Below are 18,582 nucleotides of genomic sequence, written 5' to 3'. Positions count from 1 at the left end.
GAATTACGCACCTGTACGAACAAGACGAACGGCGAGTTAGTGCTCATCGTGGTAGCGATGCCACCAGGCCCACAGTCCGGCGCGGTCAATGCTTCCTCGTTTATAGGCGAGTCCGTTGCTGTCGATGCCGCTTGACTTGTAAACTGGCCGAAGATAGTGGCCCAGTCGAAAACGCCGAAAGACAGGCCAGGGGAGTTGATCGCACCGTCATCCCAGGAGCAATCAGATGTAGCAAACCACGCACGTGCCGGGCAAAAGCCAGACACAACCGCGGGCTCAGCGAAGGAAACGTTGAAGATCAGGATCTGTACGAACAAGACGAACGGCGAGTTAGTGCTCATCGTGGTAGCGATGCCACCAGGCCCACAGTCCGGCGCGGTCAATGCTTCCTCGTTTATAGGCGAGTCCGTTGCTGTCGATGCCGCTTGACTTGTAAACTGGCCGAAGATAGTGGCCCAGTCGAAAACGCCGAAAGACAGGCCAGGGGAGTTGATCGCACCGTCATCCCAGGAGCAATCAGATGTAGCAAACCACGCACGTGCCGGGCAAAAGCCAGACACAACCGCGGGCTACGCGAAGGAAACGTTGAAGATCAGGATCTGTACGAACAAGACGAACGGCGAGTTAGTGCTCATCGTGGTAGCGATGCCACCAGGCCCACCCTGACACTGACTAACTGACACTGTACCAACTCTGTACCAACTCTAACTGACACTGTACCAATATTTGGTAAAATAGGCATACTAAGAATTATTGGTAAAGTATGCATACTTTACCAATAATAAAATATTGGTAAAGTATGCATACTAAGAATTATCACCCTACACATACTAAGAGTTATTTTTTCTTCTGTGTAAAGTTAAAGTATATTTGATGGTGTTGTTTCCTCGTACACGTTATCAGTAGTTTCAGCGTTAGTATAGCAAAGAGTTATGTACGAGGGTTATCACGAAATTGGGTACAACGCCACGACATTTATAAACAATGCCTACATTGCACTGCCGAATCCAAGCTGGTTCCAGCCCATATCTTATACAATTATCGCACCAAGTACCATTACAATTCGCACGATATCGATATTATGCTCTCGGAGTTAGAGCACGTAAATTGATGAATGCATTGTATTTCCGGATCAAAAGAATGGCTGCTTATGCCTTACCTGACTAATATTATTAGAGTTTTAATGCGTCAAAGCCTTTATTTTCTCCAGGCAGCTATTTGGTATGGGCAGAAGATCGAATCATAGGGAGCGCTTTATCGAGTTTGTTGTCCTCACAGATGAAGCGTACCGCTAAATGCCTGGCTGTTCCATCTCCTCCCCAATACGTATAGCTTGGTCGACAACTTCATCCGAAAGCAACAAACCGGTATCGCCTACAAAAAGTACTCTTTGGTCGGTATTCACTATATCACTGTAGAGACTATTCAAACTAAATCATCGTCTATTTAGACACCTTGGTGCTCGGATTTCAGGAAACTCTCGATCATCGTTAGCGTGCCACCTGGGGCACCGTATGATTTTGGTTTAGATATTCGAAAACCTTTGAATAGTCTGAAAACTCTGAAGGTAATCAGCCTTTTTATGCTGTTGAAGATCAGTTTTATTTATTACCGCGAGTAGTGTCTAATGCATGTTGCTAAACTTATACCAGCACGGCGTTATAACATAAGTTTTCCCACACGGTACGCATTACTTCATCTAGTCCCTTCGAAGACACTGGCAGTACAGAATGGAGACTTTAATTCCTTAGCTGATTTAGTTTGAATAGTCATTGCACGAGGATTATTACGAAATGAAAATGATTGTATTCGAATTTGGTGTTCTAGTTTTCGTTTCATTTCTTAAAAAATTGATATATTAAGGTGGCAAACAAAACATATACGCCAAAAATTGTGCATTTGATTGAATTGCAGGTTTTATGGGCTTGATTTAAGCACCATGTAAATCTCAACTTTTGCTATTTGCAAGGTCTTAAAAAAAAAAAAAAATCCGCTGCCACTTTTGCGTCAGTGGCAATAAGGGAGAGTATAACGGAGACATCGAACTTCTCTCGGGTGACTCAACGGCCCGGCAATGCGGTTTCGGATGGCCGTATATCCTTTTGGCATGACGAAGCGCTGAAGACTGCGGTGCGCGGTCAACTGATCTGCTAGAAAGGATCTCTCTCTCTCTCCCTTTCTTTAGCGCTTATTAGATAGCCAAGAATGTTTCTACGAGTGTCGATCCCCTCTCTCTATGCGAGGATCGACATTCAATCGGTCGACTTTCTTTGCCATTTTCCTTTGTCTTTCTTGTTCTCTTTTGACCAAATTGCATGCAGTGGCGGTCGGTTCACCTACTGTAGTTTCACCTTACGATTGAGCGCATTGGACGTTACAAGCAATCAGAGCTAATCCAATGCGGTATGAGTCACGTTAGGGAGGGTGCGTAGCGAAGCATGGGGATTTCCTTAAGCGTATTTAGTTATTATGATTACATATTAAGTTATTATTATGTTACTTATGTATTTAGCTGAATTTGACAGGTGACGCCTCGCCCGCCACGGTTAGCGGGACGTATATTTGGTAAAAGAATTGCGTCCTATAGTAACGTATTCCGTGTTAGAACTTTAGTGCAGCGGAAAATGCTCATTCGAATAATTAAACATTTCAAGCGGTAAAACATTGTGCCCGTCAAAATGCTGTGTAAAAGAAATGCGTAAAAAAAAAAAAAAATGCCGGGTTCACAGTGTCGTATAGTGTACAACCATTTAGCCAGATTTATGCAAGCATCAACTAGCATATTTGTTTATTAATTCCATGATTTGTTTCTGCTCCTTCGAGGAAAGCAATAAATTCATCATTGTGAGGTCTTGGCCGATCGTGGGGTGCGCTCTTAATTGAGCACGTCGATCGTGACTGCCAAAGACACGCCGCCATCTGTGGCTTGGGCGTATTCATCATACCAATTGGTAGTGCGTGTAGGCGCGATTGAAGCGCTAGACAATTATATAATTCAATATCCACGGCGCTTCATGCGAAATCACGCAAACCGCCACTCCTTTTTTCCACTGGGAAAAAGCGGCTGTCTGTTCAAGGTACCAACAATCTACACTAAAAAAAAGACTGAAAAGCAGAAAAAGCGTAGCAGCTCTCTTGCCACAAACGTTTTTCGTCTGTTTCTCTATTTCCGTAATTATTGTCCAAAATGACCTTTTCGGTTTTTGTCCTTTCTGTAAAATTACTGAATTTTTGTTGCCCAGCCTAGTAGAAACAATTTCTGCTGTTAGAAATAACAGAGTTCCTGTAAAAAAAAACAAAAAAAAAAACAAAAAAAAAACGGGTTTTTGTTTTGGAAGTTTGTGAGAAACCAATGTCTTTCCCAGGTTACGACAAAAATTTATAGCGGACTGCGTCACTGGTTTGTACGTCGCTGTTTCTAAATACGCATAAAAGTGGAAAAGTACAACGAACTCACACATACACAGAAAACAAGACAGAAATAAGAACACGACAGCCAAACCAATCACGCACCCTTCTCCACGCATATCACATTCACCCGATCGCTATATATGGCAGCAGCGGCGTAGACTTTTCACCTCCCCGGGGGGGGGGGGGGGGGGGGGGGGGCAGGGGCAGGCGGAGAAATTCTCCGGGGGAGGGGGGGGGGGTTCCGCGCAATTTGTTTCACACCGGCAATTATCAGTAGTTTATTTTAGGGGTACATTTTACAGCGAAAGCATATCGCCATGTGTCCGTCGCTGTGTGTCAAAGTCAATCACCGTGCAAGCGTAGCCGTGTGTTCATCGGCGGTACCGCGGCGCATGCGCCGACGAGCACACATCTGAAAAACAAAATGATTGTGCCAGCTGCGAAGTTGTGGGGTAGAACCAAGGTTCCTGTGCTTCTGAAGTATTAATCCACTCGGCCACATCTTTATATTCTCTTTAATACGTAGAAATAAAGCCTGCGGCTCCAGAATATCAGGTCAAACGCTCATTAACAAGACATCTAAGAATCATCGCCCCGGGGGGGGGGCACTGTTCCCCCCCCCCCCCCCCCCCCCCCCCTCCCCGGATCTCACCAGGGCGGGCACGAGTCCCGATGCCCCCCCCGTGGTCTACGCCGACAGCCTTATTTTTGAATTCCACTTGGCCGGTGACTGCGACATTTGTCGTATAAACACGTGGGGGCTGACGAAACATTACTCCTACTTAATATTTCTATGAAAATTTCACGGGGAATAGTTTAAATGTCTTAATTTAGCGTCTTGAGCAATGCGATCGAAGATTAATTAACTAAAATACATTATTTAACTTCTAATATTAATGTGATGAATAATGTTAAAAATGCAGAATTGACGATGATTTCTTTTAGAGGCCATATAAATTATTAGATTTTAGACAATTATTAATTAACAGCGAGACCATTATTCTCCAATCTGCCGTCCTCCGAGCCCCAAAACACACAGGGAAGAGACGGCATTCATGTAACCGCTATGACCTCTATTTATAAAAATATGTTCGATGTAAAATCCAGCTACCCTTATATTGCCGTAAATAACACGCACTTGCGGAGAACTGCAATGGTGTACGGATCAATCACAAAATGGTAAATCATTCTCATATTTTTGTATCTGTATCTTTTGCATCTTACTCCCCTGTCGAACCATTGTAAACCGCGAACGCTAAATTGTTTATCATCTGAGCCTCCTTTTTTATTCTGACAAAATTGGGGTCTGGGCATTTCCATCGCTAATGTAAGCCTTCTCTACTCCCGTTTGAAATTTGGAAACATCACGAAAGGTTGGCGTTTCAAATACGGTTCTACCGCCGCTGCCGCCGTCCCTTTTTCACGCGTGAAAAAGGGAGGAGATCCCGGCCCTTTTTCACTCGCCACCAGACGGCTCTGCACATAAATGGGTGAAATAGAGGAACGAGAGCAGCTTCTTTACGTTGGCGACAGGGAGCAAAATAGGTTTTTCCTCCATTTGTCTTCCGCCCCCCCCCCCCCCCCCCCCCCGGTCACCTTTTTTTTTTTTTTTTAGAGTGGTAGTTGTTGTGGATGTTGTAGTTGGAGTAGTAGGGCGCAGGATGTCCGTCGCCGATGTTGACAAATATTTGAAAAATATCGTCCCCCGCCCACGTGAATCGAGCCTGGGTCCTCTGCGTGCGAAGCGGCGTTGGCTTTACCACGGAGCTACGCCACAGCGTTAACAACCCGCTTTATACTTATACTCTGTTCCATACTTAGCGTGCAACGCTGTCAAAGCTACTGGCGCGAGCGTGGGGCTTGATCTCGTTGATCATTTGCACGCGTTCTCGCGCAAACAAAACCATAGATGAAGCCACGCGCTCGCGCCAGTAGCTTTGACAGCGTTGCACGCTAAGTATGAAACAGAGCATAGGGGTTTTGCAGTACCCGATGCGCGCATTGCACGCGCTGGCTGAAAAAAAAAATCGAAAGCCGACAACAAAATGCGGTCGTAGCACTGCCAATGCCAAGAGTTCGTATAAGGGGACACACTTTGTGGGATTCCCCTTTTGTGGGGTACCACTTAGAAACACAGAAGGTTCTTTGGGTCCGGATAAAGACGTGTTTATTGACTGCAATGCCAGCACGCTTCGCTCTTAGACAATGAAAAGTCTGGGCGCTGGCTCAATTGCCAGTATCACCCGGTCGGTTTCCCGCGCTGCCGCAATAGACAGATTCACGGGAAGTCGGAGGCCCACAAAGAAAAACCGACCTCCGTAGAGCCAGGGCCTCCGCCGACGAGAGCCCCTGGCACTCCTTCGGGGCCAGCTTATGTAGCCTCGGAGAATGGACGCGCCCGGAGAGGCCGCTAGCAGTCGCGTCCATTGTAACTCTCAAGGGTGTGCCGATGGCGCGTTCACCCAAATGGGCAAGGGAGAACCGGCCCCTTCGGGGAATTCGGCCTCGTGGTTCCTTGTATCCGGGAGGCCGACGCCATTGGTGACGACGACTCCCACGGCCTGCTTGAAGCTAGGCCTAGATAGGGATAGAGGGAACCCCATGGTTCCCACAACTTTCACGCGCTCCGGAACGAAATAGGAACAGAAGCGTTCGGAACATAATGGTCAGATATCTATTTTGCTCCGTACGCTGCTTTTGTTTCAGTCACGGTGCGTGAACGCGACTACAACGCGACGCTGATGCTCAACGACCTCGCCGCGACGTGTCGCCGCGATCGCTTTGGCTGTACTGTAGATTAATACAGGGCTGCTCAATTTTTATGTACTATCGAGTTCAAATGAAGTTAGAATGAAATTTGAACAGCGGAGCACGTGGTCGTTGACACATGCTGCGCCTCCTAGAGGCCTCTGGGAAACGGATAAAACTACGGGGTGGAGAGTAGGGCGCGGCGAGAGTGTGCGTCCTACAGCGACCCCGGAAGTGTATTCTACATGGGGGGGGCTAGGGGTCGAAATAAGAAAAAAAAAAAGGGGGGGGGGGTGGAGTAAAAAAATGTAAGTTAAAAAGAAAAACAATTACAAATATTTTATTGTTTATAGAAGGTGTATTATCCCTACCTATACGGTGAGTACGTACATTCAGACTAGGATCAGAACGCCTCTTTAAAGTCATGAACATTTCAACCCGATATCGTTTCATGACCCCTTTAATTACTGACTTTTTTTCAATTCATTTATTTACTCCGATCTTACATATGTTGAACAATAAAACAAAACATACAACAAAGTAATCTTGATGGTTAAAGTACCTAGAGCTGAAACCGCCTCGTCCACCCTCTTCTAATAGCTGAACTCTCGTGTCCCCAACTAACAGACTTCTTCATACAAATAGTAAAAGAAATACTGTAAACGACTTACTTTTCGCGGGCTCAATATTTCGCGTTTTAGGTCAAAGCTGAAGTTTTGGAATAATTCGCGGGTTATAATTTTCGCGACGCGGTGGGATCTCAATATAGGTTCCAATCTGTTTACGTTTTACCGAAATTGTTCGCGGGACCTATTTTTCGCGAATTGGAGGCAATTCGCGAAAGTCGCGAAAATTAGGTCCCCGCGAAAATTAAGTCGTTTACAGTAATTAAGAATGAATGCAATTGTAATATAGCAACCACTGTCATTTTGGGCGCATTCACGGGCATCTCTCATGAAAATCAAGTAGGTATTTTCGAACTCCTCTCCTACATGCTGTCTTCTAAGTTCACAACATTTAGAGCTTCGCAGCCATTTAGACGTATTACTCTAAGCCAAGGGTGGCCAGGCTGACCCGGCCTAAAAGTTGCAAACAAAACCACTAACTTCCAAAAACCACCTAAAAACAAAAAGCAGAAGAAAAAGCGGGGGGGTTCAAACTTTTTTTTAGACCATTAAATGAAACTTGAACTACTTTAGATCTATCCAAGTCGAAAGCAGTTAAACTGTACGTACGTGTGGTAGCGGTAGCACAGGTTTAAACCGCAACCTGTCTCGATTTAAAGCTCGTTCCTTTTCTCTTCTTGGGGAAGCGCTCATGTGGCCGGGAGGGAGGCGGGAAAGGGGGGGGGGGGGGCGAGGGTGGGCGGGGTGTTAGGTATACTATGAAGCCACAAGCCGCAGTAACACGCAAAGAGAAACAGCTTATCCACCCCTGCTCTAAGCTAAGAAAAAAAAGTCATACCTCAGAGGCTCGAAAAACAAATTGCAGCGGTCATATCACTCGAAGGCAGAAAAGGTGTCTCGCACTGGCAGACCAGGCACGGGCTGAAGAGCAGTGATAAGTGTAATAACGAAAACGGCTTGACATAACAAAAATAACAATTTAATTAAACGCTTCGCCTCCCATGCGGGAGGCATCTTCAGTAGAGCACAGAGCGAGTGAGAGTCGCACAAAAAGTTCGGCTATTTAGGCATAAAGTTTGCGTACACCTCCGGCAGGGGGCCACGGTTCTTGTTTACCAGCGATGAATCACTTCCGCGTTTGTCGTTCTGGATAAACCAAGATTCCAGCAGCTTCCTCGGTCCCCACCTTTGATCCCTCGCCAAGGTCGATGCCTTGTCAAAGTCAAATTGATGTCCTGACGTCCATGTGTGGTCGACGAGTTCGGACTTGAAGCGGGTGGCGTTCGTGGAATTGGCGACATCCCGTGCGTGTTCTTTTAGTCTTGTTTTTCTTTTTCGTCCCGTTTCTCCAATGTAGGAAGCGTCACATTCCTTGCACTGCACCTGGTAGATCACGCCCCTTTCTGCCTCTGGCGGGGTCGGGTCTTTTGGCTTGGAGATAACATTGGCAATTGTTCTGTAGGGTTTGTATACAGTTCGTACACCTAACGGCCTAAGGGCGCGTCCCAATGCCTCCGAAATCCCCTTAACGTACGGGATGCACACGACGTCACGTGTTCGTTCGGCTCGATCCGGGTTGACTGCAGTGACTGCAAGCAACTGCAAGCAGTTGCTTGCAGTCACTGCCTCTCGAAAACTTTTGGGGTACATCTCAAGAGCCGGCTTTTTGAAACGCCTGTTAGTGGTTAGAAAGGAATGCTTCGGGAGGTTCACCAATATTTCTTTTTGCGTGTTCGTGTTTTGAACTTGTCGTTTCGGAGGAAACGTTTCATTTGGAACTACACTAAAAGACCAAAAATATATGAAAAAATTAATGTGTAGCATGTATGTTGCTCGTGTAGCCTTCGGCAACACTTGCTTGCCTTGCAACCCACTATTGCCCGTACAACGCGTCGAGGGTGCCCCAGTACAATAGAGGACTCCGTGGACGTCCTTCCGTCTGGTTTCAATTAGAAGAGACCTCAAAGGGACCGCCAGCGTCGACAGCTTTGCTCCCTCCGACAAGGTGGGTGGGAGGCAACGCTTACATTTTGTTGCTCTAGCACGGTCTTTTTACAACGAGCTCACAAATACCAGCTCGTTTAAAGAGGGTAACTTTGTGGCATCCCTGTTTTCCCGTGGAAAAAAAATATAAAAAAATAAAGAGGGGTGGGGGTGGGGGCGGGGGTGGGGGAGATGGCACGACGGTCACAAAGTGAGAGCCCAGAGGCTTCTCTGAGTTTTGTTCCACTTTTAGGTCCGAGCTATTCTAAACTAAAACCGACTAGCATCTTTTTTTTTTTCTTTTTCCAAATTTGCGGGGACCAGCACGGGGCCACCCGGGGCCCGGGGCTGCAGCCCCCTCAGTCCGTACTTTAATTCGGCCCTAGGGGAGAGGGAGGCCATGAACCAAATGCACGGGGGCTCAGCATATAGCCCAGCACCCCCTGGAAAACGACAGCGGGGGCTCAAGCCCCCGTTGCCCCCCCGGTTCCGGGGTCCCTGGCGTCCTACTCGAATGTGTTTGACGCTCGAACAGCCCAACCCAAGCTTCGACGCTGCGCCGGATGTGCACTGGAAGTTACATCACAGTCACTTTTGCTGGCTCGGCACGAGCTACGTGGGGAAGCTTGCCGCTCGCAATTGGAGCAAGCTGCTTGCGCGCGCGTCCCGGTAACATGACTGCAGAGGGATAAAACAGCACAGGACACGGAGGAAGAGAAAAGGAGAGGTAGAACGAAAGGGCGCTCACTCCCAACTAATTTATTTTGAAAGAGGAGAAAGAAGAAGCCATAAAAATGAACCCCACGTGATAGTTAATAAGAAAAAGAAAAAAAAAAGAAAATATAAACATCCTTGATTGATTTCAGCGATTTGAGTTAAAAAGGAAAAGGAAGAAGAACCCGTAAAGCACGCCAGTGGAACAAAAAAAAAAAAAAAAAAGAAAGAAAAGGACAGAAAAAGAAATGAAAAAAAAAAAGAAGAATAGGAGGAACAGAAAATATAGAAAACGGCACTTTTTCACTCCCGGCCGGCCGAATTCATTCGCCGTAGGCGTTGGCTAAGAATGTCACCTCCTTGGCACTCAACGACAGAGAAAGCTGGCTCACGTATTGCTGTCCTATTTTTTTTTAAAATTTGATTAGCCTCAAATATATCTCTGCCCGAAGGAAAAATCCATCAATGTAACCCTGTTTGGCAGTCAATGTTTTCTAGTGGACCGCTGACTGTGCCTGACTGTACGTCAAGCATGTCTGATTGGCCAACAAGTTACTCTGACCGACAGTCAAATTCCAGTCAGACTCCACTTGTCGGCTTTCTGATGGTTTCCTGGTGGCAGTCGGCCGCCGCGAAATGCCATCAGGATGTCTTGGTGGTGATTCTGACTGTACATCGATTGGCTCTGACTGTACGTCAGAAACCTTTGACGTGCAGACAGACGTACGGTCAAAGGACGTAAAGTTCGTTCGGATACCACTATTTCGTCAAATCTATGAATACAAAAAGTAATCTATGCACGAGAAAACGATTTCGGGACGTGAGCCCATAAAACCGCTGACGTTAGAGATATGACACGCAACCGACCGACAACCTTGATCAGAAGCCCGCCGAAGCGCCGAACACGACACTTCGCACTTCGCTTCGCCCATAGAGGCTTCGCCGAGCTTTCATGAACGATCGCTCTCGACTCGTTTTGTTTGCCCGCTTGCTCCAACCTGTCGATCCTGCCCGGGCTCTACAATGTCTTATGTTTTAGTAGAATTTCTACTCGACAAGACCCAGCCTGTTGTGAGTTCCGACGATGTAAGGGACTTTAGCGGTGTAGTTGAAGACGACAGGGTGTACCAGGTCTACTGGGCCGGTGATGCGCGAACAAAAGGATCGTTCTACGACGCGAAAGTACTCTACATGGCAGGTGAGTAGAACTGAAGTACGGCGAGTGATGTACGAGTGCTTTGCATAACATGCTGACGGCTTAACTGCATTTGCAGCCAAAGCACTTCGTATAAAACCAAAAGTCAAATCGAGTTTCTCTAACGGTGGCGTAGCATAGCGGGAGTTCGAAGAAGACGACGAGCTGAATGGCCGCGTTGGAAATGGGCTCCGTAAAGGAAATCTCAACGGCTAAGCCTAGCCGGGAATATTCTGAAACTATTTCTGCTTCTGCCCCCTCTGCACCAAGTACAACGGAATACAAGATTTTACTGCCACCCCTTCCCAACGGTAAGCTGCTTGAAAATTCACTGATTCTTCATGGGGACCCATCAGCCCGGCCATACCGCATCGACGATTTCGGTCCTGCTTTGAAGAAAATCATCAACCCAAATGAGCTAGCTTCGCTTGGGGCCTTCCAATACAATCATGTGTGGCTACTCACAGTGCGTTCTGCCAAGGAAAAAGAAAGACTGCTGCAGCTCCGAGAGATCCATGTAAAGAACAAGACATGTTTGATAATAGACGGGAGCAAGACTGCGCTGTCCATGAAGGTGCACTGGGTTCCAACTACCGTCCCAGATGCAAACGTGGCCAGCGCTTTCTCTACGTTTGGGAAAATAAAAATCATCGTTCGAGACAAGTGGCACTACTCCGGCTTCGAGGATGTGGAGACGACCACAAGAATACTATCAATTGAATTGAACGAAGGTGTGACTGCGGACAGCTTGCCGCATCAGCTCAGGATTTTGGGAACAACCGTCCTTGTCTCCGTGCCTGGCAGAGCACCGCAATGTCTGCGATGCAGGCAAGTCGGACACGTCCGAGGCCAGTGCCGCGCTCCCTGGTGTAGCGCATGTCGAAAATTCGGCTATGATCTCGAAGACTGCGTCCCAACGTACGCCAACCGAACGACTGCATCTCTCCATATTCCTGCAGACTACTTGATGGACGCAGAAGAAACAGCACAAACAGAGGTTTCGGCAGAAGTCAGCACCGCTCACAGGACAGCCTGCGTCGAGGCAGCCTCACGGACTGAGAAGTGCGAAGACAGGTCGGCGTCGTCATGCTCTGCAACGAAGGAGACAGTGAGCAATATTGTCATCACCAACTCGTTCAGTGCTCTCGTTCCTGAAGACCAAGCTGAAGAGTCAATGCAACCAGAGGAAGAGGCATCCGAAATGGACGAAACCAGCGACAAAGAAATGCTCGGGAAAAGAAAGGGAGAAGAAATTCTGTGCACCGTAGATCCTGGCTCAACAGCTCAATGGGAGCGGGCAGAGTCAAAGAGGAGAACAAAATCTCTATCTCCCAAATCTTCCATCACCGAGCAGGATCCCATCCTGTCCGGCCACGAGGACCCGAAGAGTCAGTAAGAGACGCTTTGCTTTGCTCCATCACCTAATACGTTCAATGAACGACGATCCTTGTGGTGCTTTTACAATCGGGACTTTTAACGTAGCCAGCCTTATAAGTCAACGCCGTAAGATATGGCTAAAAGAGATTCTTTATCAACACAAAATTTATATAATATGTCTACAGGAAACCAAAATCTCAACTAGAGAGCAAGAAATTGATCTTGTCACCTACTTCCAGGATACATATTATTGTTATCACGCTCCATCCTCTGGCCTAAGTGCTGGGACCGCTATCTTTCTGCGAAAAGCCTCACGTCATTGCAGTTTCGTTGATTGTGAGCTAGCAGCAGATGGTCGCACAGCTGCCATAGATGTTTTGGTTGGCGAAGAATTAGTCAGAATAGTTTCCATCTACGCACCAAACAACTCTTCTGATCGTTTAACTTTTTTCAAAAGCTTACGTTTAACTTTAGACACCCCAAGTAAATTTATCTTAGCGGGTGACTTCAATTGCGTACTGTCGCGGAACGATTGCACAACTTCTGGATGGAAAAGTGATGGAAGCATAGTGGAGTTGAAAAACATTCTTCATGACTTCGACCTCAAGGACGCGACAGAAGACATAAAATGTTTTGATCCCAAATTCACCCATTGGCAAGGTGCTTCTCATGCGCGGCTTGACAGAATTTACATCTCAGGTGAAATCCCCAGTGACAAGATTCAATATACTGCGAATCCCACTCACCTCTCAGACCATGCGCTAGTGTCCATCTCTTTTAAAGGAGAGACAGATCGCTCCATACGTAGTTCAGGAATTGAATCTTGGAAGATGAACAATACAATTTTGGAAGATGAAGTATTTCGCGAACAAATTCGTAAGGAGCTAACCGTTCTAGCCGAAAGTGAGCCGATCGACGCTTGCAAATGGGAAACGTTCAAATCTTATGTGAAAGTGCAAGCGGTCATCCGAAGCTCCGTAGAGAGTGCACGAAAAAAGTCCAAAGAACTAGCTCTTGTAAATGCTTTACGATCCCTCGTCACTGAAGAAGAACGACGCCCAGGCGTATTTATTGAAGATATTAAGAACATAAAAAAACAATTGCAACAACTTACTGAACAGCGACACTGGGGAGCGCTCATTCGAAGTCGAGAGCTGACACTAGAACACGAGGAACAGCCATCTAAAGTTTTTCACACATTCGAAAGACTACGACGCAAGCGTAATGCTATCACCGTGGTTCATCATAATGATTCAATAGCCTCTACACAATCAGATATATGCGCTGCATTTGAAAGCTTTTACGGAGACCTCTTTGCAAGGACGGAAACCTTGTCGGATATTCCAGAGAAGGTGCTCTCCTTACTCCCTAAGGTTCCAGAAGAAGCGAGAGAAATAATAAATTCTCCCATAACACCGAGAGAGATACAGCGAGTGATAAAAGAGCTCCCTACAAACAAGAGTCCTGGTCCTGATGGCATTGGTGCTGAATTTTATAAAACATTTGCGGATATTGTTGGCGCTTCTCTCGTGCACGTATTTGAAGACATCAGGAAACGAGAGCTCCTGCCACCGTCAATGAGGAAAAGTCATGTAGTATTAATACCCAAGAAAACCCCTAATGAGGGAGCACCAGAAGTATCCGATTTTCGCCCCATCAGCTTACTTTGTACGGATTATAAAATTCTTACAAGAATACTGGCACGACGACCCGAGATAGGACTTCGTCATATCGTTGGAGACCACCAGAGCTAGGGCTTCAAAGGTCGTTCCATCACACACAACCTTCACCGGATGCGCATCATGTGCGAAGCTGCAGAACAAGGTTATGCACACCTAGCTGCGCTTCAGCTAGACCTAAGTAAAGCATTCGACAGAGTCGACCGGAAGTTTCTATTTTCCCTTATACGACACTGTGAACTGGGAGATTACATTGAGAAATGGATTTCAATAATTTACACGGACATCACAATGAAACTCGTCATCAATGGGAATGTAGGAACCTCTATTTTTGTGCGCAGATCAGTACGGCAGGGCTGCCCGCTTTCGCCCCTTCTGTTTTCTTTATATTTAGAACCACTCTGTCGCACTGTACTTCACAATACTTCGATCGCTGGATTCCAGTTTTCCGAACACGTCCTGAAGTTTCTGGCATATGCCGATGACATTACCTTTATATGTTCATCCAAGAAAGAAGTGCAGATTGCTCTTGAACTTGTAGAGGGCTATAGCAAATACTCCGGCTCTTCTTTGAATCGAAAAAAGTCTTGCGGTGCCTGACTCGGAGACTGGGGAACCAAACCTTCTAAGTTTATGGGTATTCAGTGGTCAGAATCAGTGACGACCTACTTGGGGACCAACTTAGACCTTCGTGGAGGTGCGGCGTCCTTATGGAAGAAGCGCATCGGAGCACAAGGAGCGAAGCTATTTCCATGGAAACCCCGGCACATTTCTTTTTTTACAAGAAGCTACCTGTGCAACGCCATATCATATCCAGCCATCCTCTATTCTGCGCAAGTGATGCCCTTCTCTACTACCACGGCAGACAAAGTTCAGCGTTCCTGGGCTGTATTTATATGGAAATCGTCCATGGAGCGAATGCGACGTCAAAACCGCTTTCTAAGTCTTGCAAAAGGAGGCTTAGGTCTCATCAATGTCGGCCTAAAGCTCGTCATTCATCGTTTCCTTTTCTTCCGAGATCAGCAGGACCCCTTCATACTGTCTGCATTTCACCACCTCGGTGCGTCGCAACTTTTGGCATGGCAAGTCACCACTGCTACCCCTACACCCTTTTCTTGAGTGCTTTTCTTTTACAAAGAGATCGCCCAGTCAATCCGCCTGCTGCAAAACACTTTTTCGTGGGACTTTCTTATGAAAAGCAACCGTAAGCAACTGTATTGGGCTACAGTCTCCGTGCTGATTCCTCCACCCCTTTACAGGCCCTTGACAAACCAGAAAAGCGACAATGACGTATTTCATCGTCTAAAACGTTTGCCAGTCGCCACATCATCAAAAGACTTCTTTTTCAAGTTCCACACGGAAGTGCTTCCCGTCAAAGTGTGGCAGCAGGCCAAGGGTTTCTTCGTGCCATGGTCACACAATTGTGATTTATGTGGTAAAGAAGAAACACTCGAGCATGTGTTTATATTTTGTTCCAATGCAGAAATATTTTGGGCCGAACTACAATCTTTCTTTGATCTGGACTTGCAGATTAGTTGGTGTACTTTGAAATTCCTACGGCGGCACGACCAAAGGACGCTGACTGACCTGACTGAGATAATCATGGTTTTAGGCCTACATGCGCTATGGCGGTCAAGAGTAGACATGACAGAGTGCACACTGAACCATAAACCTGCGTGGCGACACTTTGCTTGCAAATTGGAATGGACTATTAGAATTTTAGAACCAGTGGAAATAGAAAAAAGATCTGAGAGACACTCTGGTGAAAGGTCAGAAGGTAGCACTAAATTTTCATGCTTCAGGAAGACTATCCGTCGCCTTCGCACGTGCCTCACCCTAATACACTTTTAACATCTTTGAGTGTAATATACATCCAGAGCCGAGTCTACTGCACTCTTTAACAATGTTGTAACCTTTAACTGATTTACTTTGCACCTGGGTCATTTAATGCAATGTCTAACTTATGTAACGTTCTTTTTGTGCTCTAACATTTGTATATACCTCATTTCCTTCATTCTTGCTACTTATGTTTTTAACCTGTAAATAAATAACTGCGTGAAAAAATAAAAAAAGGTGGCGTAGCATAGCGGTTAAGGTGTCCGGTTTGTACGCATGTGGTCGCGGGTTCAATGCGCGGTGGTGCTGCTTTTTTTTTTTTTTCTCGAACATTTTGTTTTATTGAGGCATTTGGCGATATTTATGAGTGCGTATAGCTTTACTCTTATATAAATGCTGCCCTTGTTGATGAAATTTCCTTGGCAGTGGCAGTCAGACGTCATCTGATGGACCATCAGATGACGTCTGATGGTCCATCACGTTCCACCAACGGTGCTGACTGGCAGTCAGTGTCCCAAATTACGTAGCTTGATGGAATTTTCAATAGGGAATCTATGCACAAGAAAACGATTTCGGGACGTGAGCCCATAAAACCACTGATTTTAGAGATATGACACGCAGCCGACCGACAACCTTGATCAGAAGCCCGCCGAACACGCCACTTCGCTGACTTCGCTGACTTCGCTTCGCCCATAAAGGCTTCGCCAAGCTTTCATGAACGATCGCTCTCGACTCGTTTTGTTTGCCCGCTTGCTTCAACCTGTCGTTCCTGCCCGGGCTCTACAATGTCTTATGCTTTAGTAGAATTTCTACTCGACAAGACTTAGCCTGTTGTGAGTTCCGACGATGTAAGGGACTTTAGCGGTGTAGTTGAAGACGACAAGGTGTACCAGGTCTACGGGGCCGGAGACGCGCGAACAAAAGGATCGTTCCACGGCGCGAAAGTACTCTACATGGCAGGTGAGTAGAACTAAAGAACGGCGAGTGATGTACGGGTGCTTTGCCTAGCATGCTGAAGGCTTAACTGCATTTGCAGCCGAAGCATCACGTATAAAACTCATGGTCAAATCGAGTTTTCTAAACGGTGCCATAGCGGGGAGAAAGAAGAAGACGCCGTTTCGAACGGCCACGTTTTCCATGTTCTCCGGGGAAAATTTATCGGCCGCTGGCCGAGGAAACGTTATGACGTCTGATAACGTTACAGAAGACTACCGGATAATCCTGCCACGTCTGACATCAGGTAACCTGAGCCTGAATTCCGTTTTCTTGCATGGGGACCTCTCGGCGCGCCCGTATCGAGCTCCTGATTTTCGAGACGCCCTACGTGGCATCGTCGAATTGAAGGACGTTGTGAGCCTCGGACAGTTCCAGATGCCTCACGTCTGGATGCTGACGTGTGTCAACGCCGTTACCAAGGCAAAGCTCGTCGCTCAACGAGAGCTTCGCGTGAAATGCCGAAAGTGCCTCATCATCGACCCGGACAAGCAAGAAGTAAACCTAAAGCTTCTTTGGCTTCCACAGCATCTAGAGGATCGACGAGTTATCGAAGCTCTCGCCCCGTTTGGCAAAGTGCGATCGATCAAGAGAGAAAAATGGAGGTGCAGCGAGCTTGAGCACATGGAGACTCTAAATCGAGAGGTAGTACTGGTATTAGGGGATGGTGTCAATGCCAGTCAGATACCACATCTCCTTCAAGTCTACGGATGCCAGAGCCTCGTCCTTATTCCTGGCCGACCTCGGCTGTGCTTGCGCTGCAACAAAGTGGGACATATTCGACGCTACTGTAGAACACCGAGGTGCTCCAACTGCCGGCGGTATGGTCACCTAACTGAGGAGTGTGTCAACGGCGCCACCTATGCTGACATGTTACGACAACGTCAAACACACGAAGATGACACAGCGGCGGAGCTCCTAATGGACGTCAGTGAGGTAGCTGACGTCACCGGGGAATTGCCACCCGTCGAATCGGCCGATCCTTCGAAAGACGCACGGCCCGGGGACAGTACAGACACCCAGCCATCACAGAACATCGACAAGAATGAAGAATTTCCAGTGTTGGAACCTGCAGCATCCCCAAACACCAGCACCACGCAGAATGCGCACGTGGAACCTGATGCGACCCCCGCACCTACTGTCTCCAAGGCTCCGACTACACCTCAGCACGCAGTTAGCGAGGACGGCCCTTCCCCGAGCAGCAGCCAACCACTCAAGCGACCGGCACCGGTTGACACAGAAGCACCTTCGTGTTCAAGCGGGTCCTCAACACTACTCAACCGTGTTGGCGACGGAGACGTCGCCAAAAAGAAGACATCGGGGTCCCGTGCCAAGCCGAACGTGAAGCCAGGAGCTACCTAAAGTGTGGCGAGTGACGTTCAACGCTGAAATGTGGCCTCTATGAGGACGGATAGAAGCTAAGAATATTCCCCTAAATTTCACAACACTAAACGTCCGAGGTCTAAGATCTCGTGCGAGGCAGGTGCAACTTTGTCGGCTCCTGCAACGTGAGCGACTGGACATTGTTGCGATTCAGGAGACAAAGATAGAGTCGGAGGAGGCCACAACAAGTGCGCTCCAGCCTTTTCTACACAGGTATGAAGTTTGTGTGAGTCACGCTGTGGGGCTATCGGCTGGTTGTTTCTTGTTTCTCCGCAAAGACTTGAACTACACCTCGCTCTCGTACACGGTTGACACTGAAGGTCGTTTTATCTGTTGTGACATTTACTTAGAGGGAATTCACTGGCGGCTGATTTGCGTTTATGCCTATAATGACTCTTCTAGTCGACTTTCATTTTTCCAAAATTTAGATGCTTTTCTTGACACCGACAAATGTATTGTTCTGTTTGGCGACTTTAACTGTGTATGCGAAGCCCTCGACCGCTCGACGATTAGTCTGAGACGCGACAACAGCAGTATCGCTCTCGAGAATTTTGTGCGCCAACACTGCCTAAGTGACGTCGGTGCTTCTCGAACGTCCATCAATCGCTTCACGCACCTGCAAAGTTCTGGCCACGCA

At 47.2% G+C, this 18,582-nt stretch overlaps 1 protein-coding gene across 1 annotated transcript; it reads left to right on the top strand.

The window, feature by feature from the left end:
* Positions 1-16,686: 16,686 nt before the first annotated feature.
* LOC120838807 lies at positions 16,687-17,924 on the top strand. Its single transcript, XM_040208876.3, has one exon. The coding sequence runs from the start codon at positions 16,707-16,709 to the stop codon at positions 17,922-17,924; it is 1,218 nt and encodes a 405-aa protein (XP_040064810.1). The 5' UTR covers positions 16,687-16,706.
* Positions 17,925-18,582: the final 658 nt, after the last annotated feature.

Source organism: Ixodes scapularis, unplaced genomic scaffold (genome assembly GCF_016920785.2).
Source record: "Ixodes scapularis isolate PalLabHiFi unplaced genomic scaffold, ASM1692078v2 PGA_scaffold0__279_contigs__length_252992795, whole genome shotgun sequence".
NCBI lineage: Eukaryota > Metazoa > Arthropoda > Arachnida > Ixodida > Ixodidae > Ixodes > Ixodes scapularis.
The sequence above is the reverse complement of the archived record's forward strand: the minus strand, read 5'-3'. Positions and strand labels throughout refer to the sequence as shown.

Coding starts and splice junctions, on each gene's coding strand:
- LOC120838807 (XM_040208876.3), top strand. CDS start 16,707: ATGTTCTCCGGGGAAAATTTATCGGCCGCTGGCCGAGGAAACGTTATG.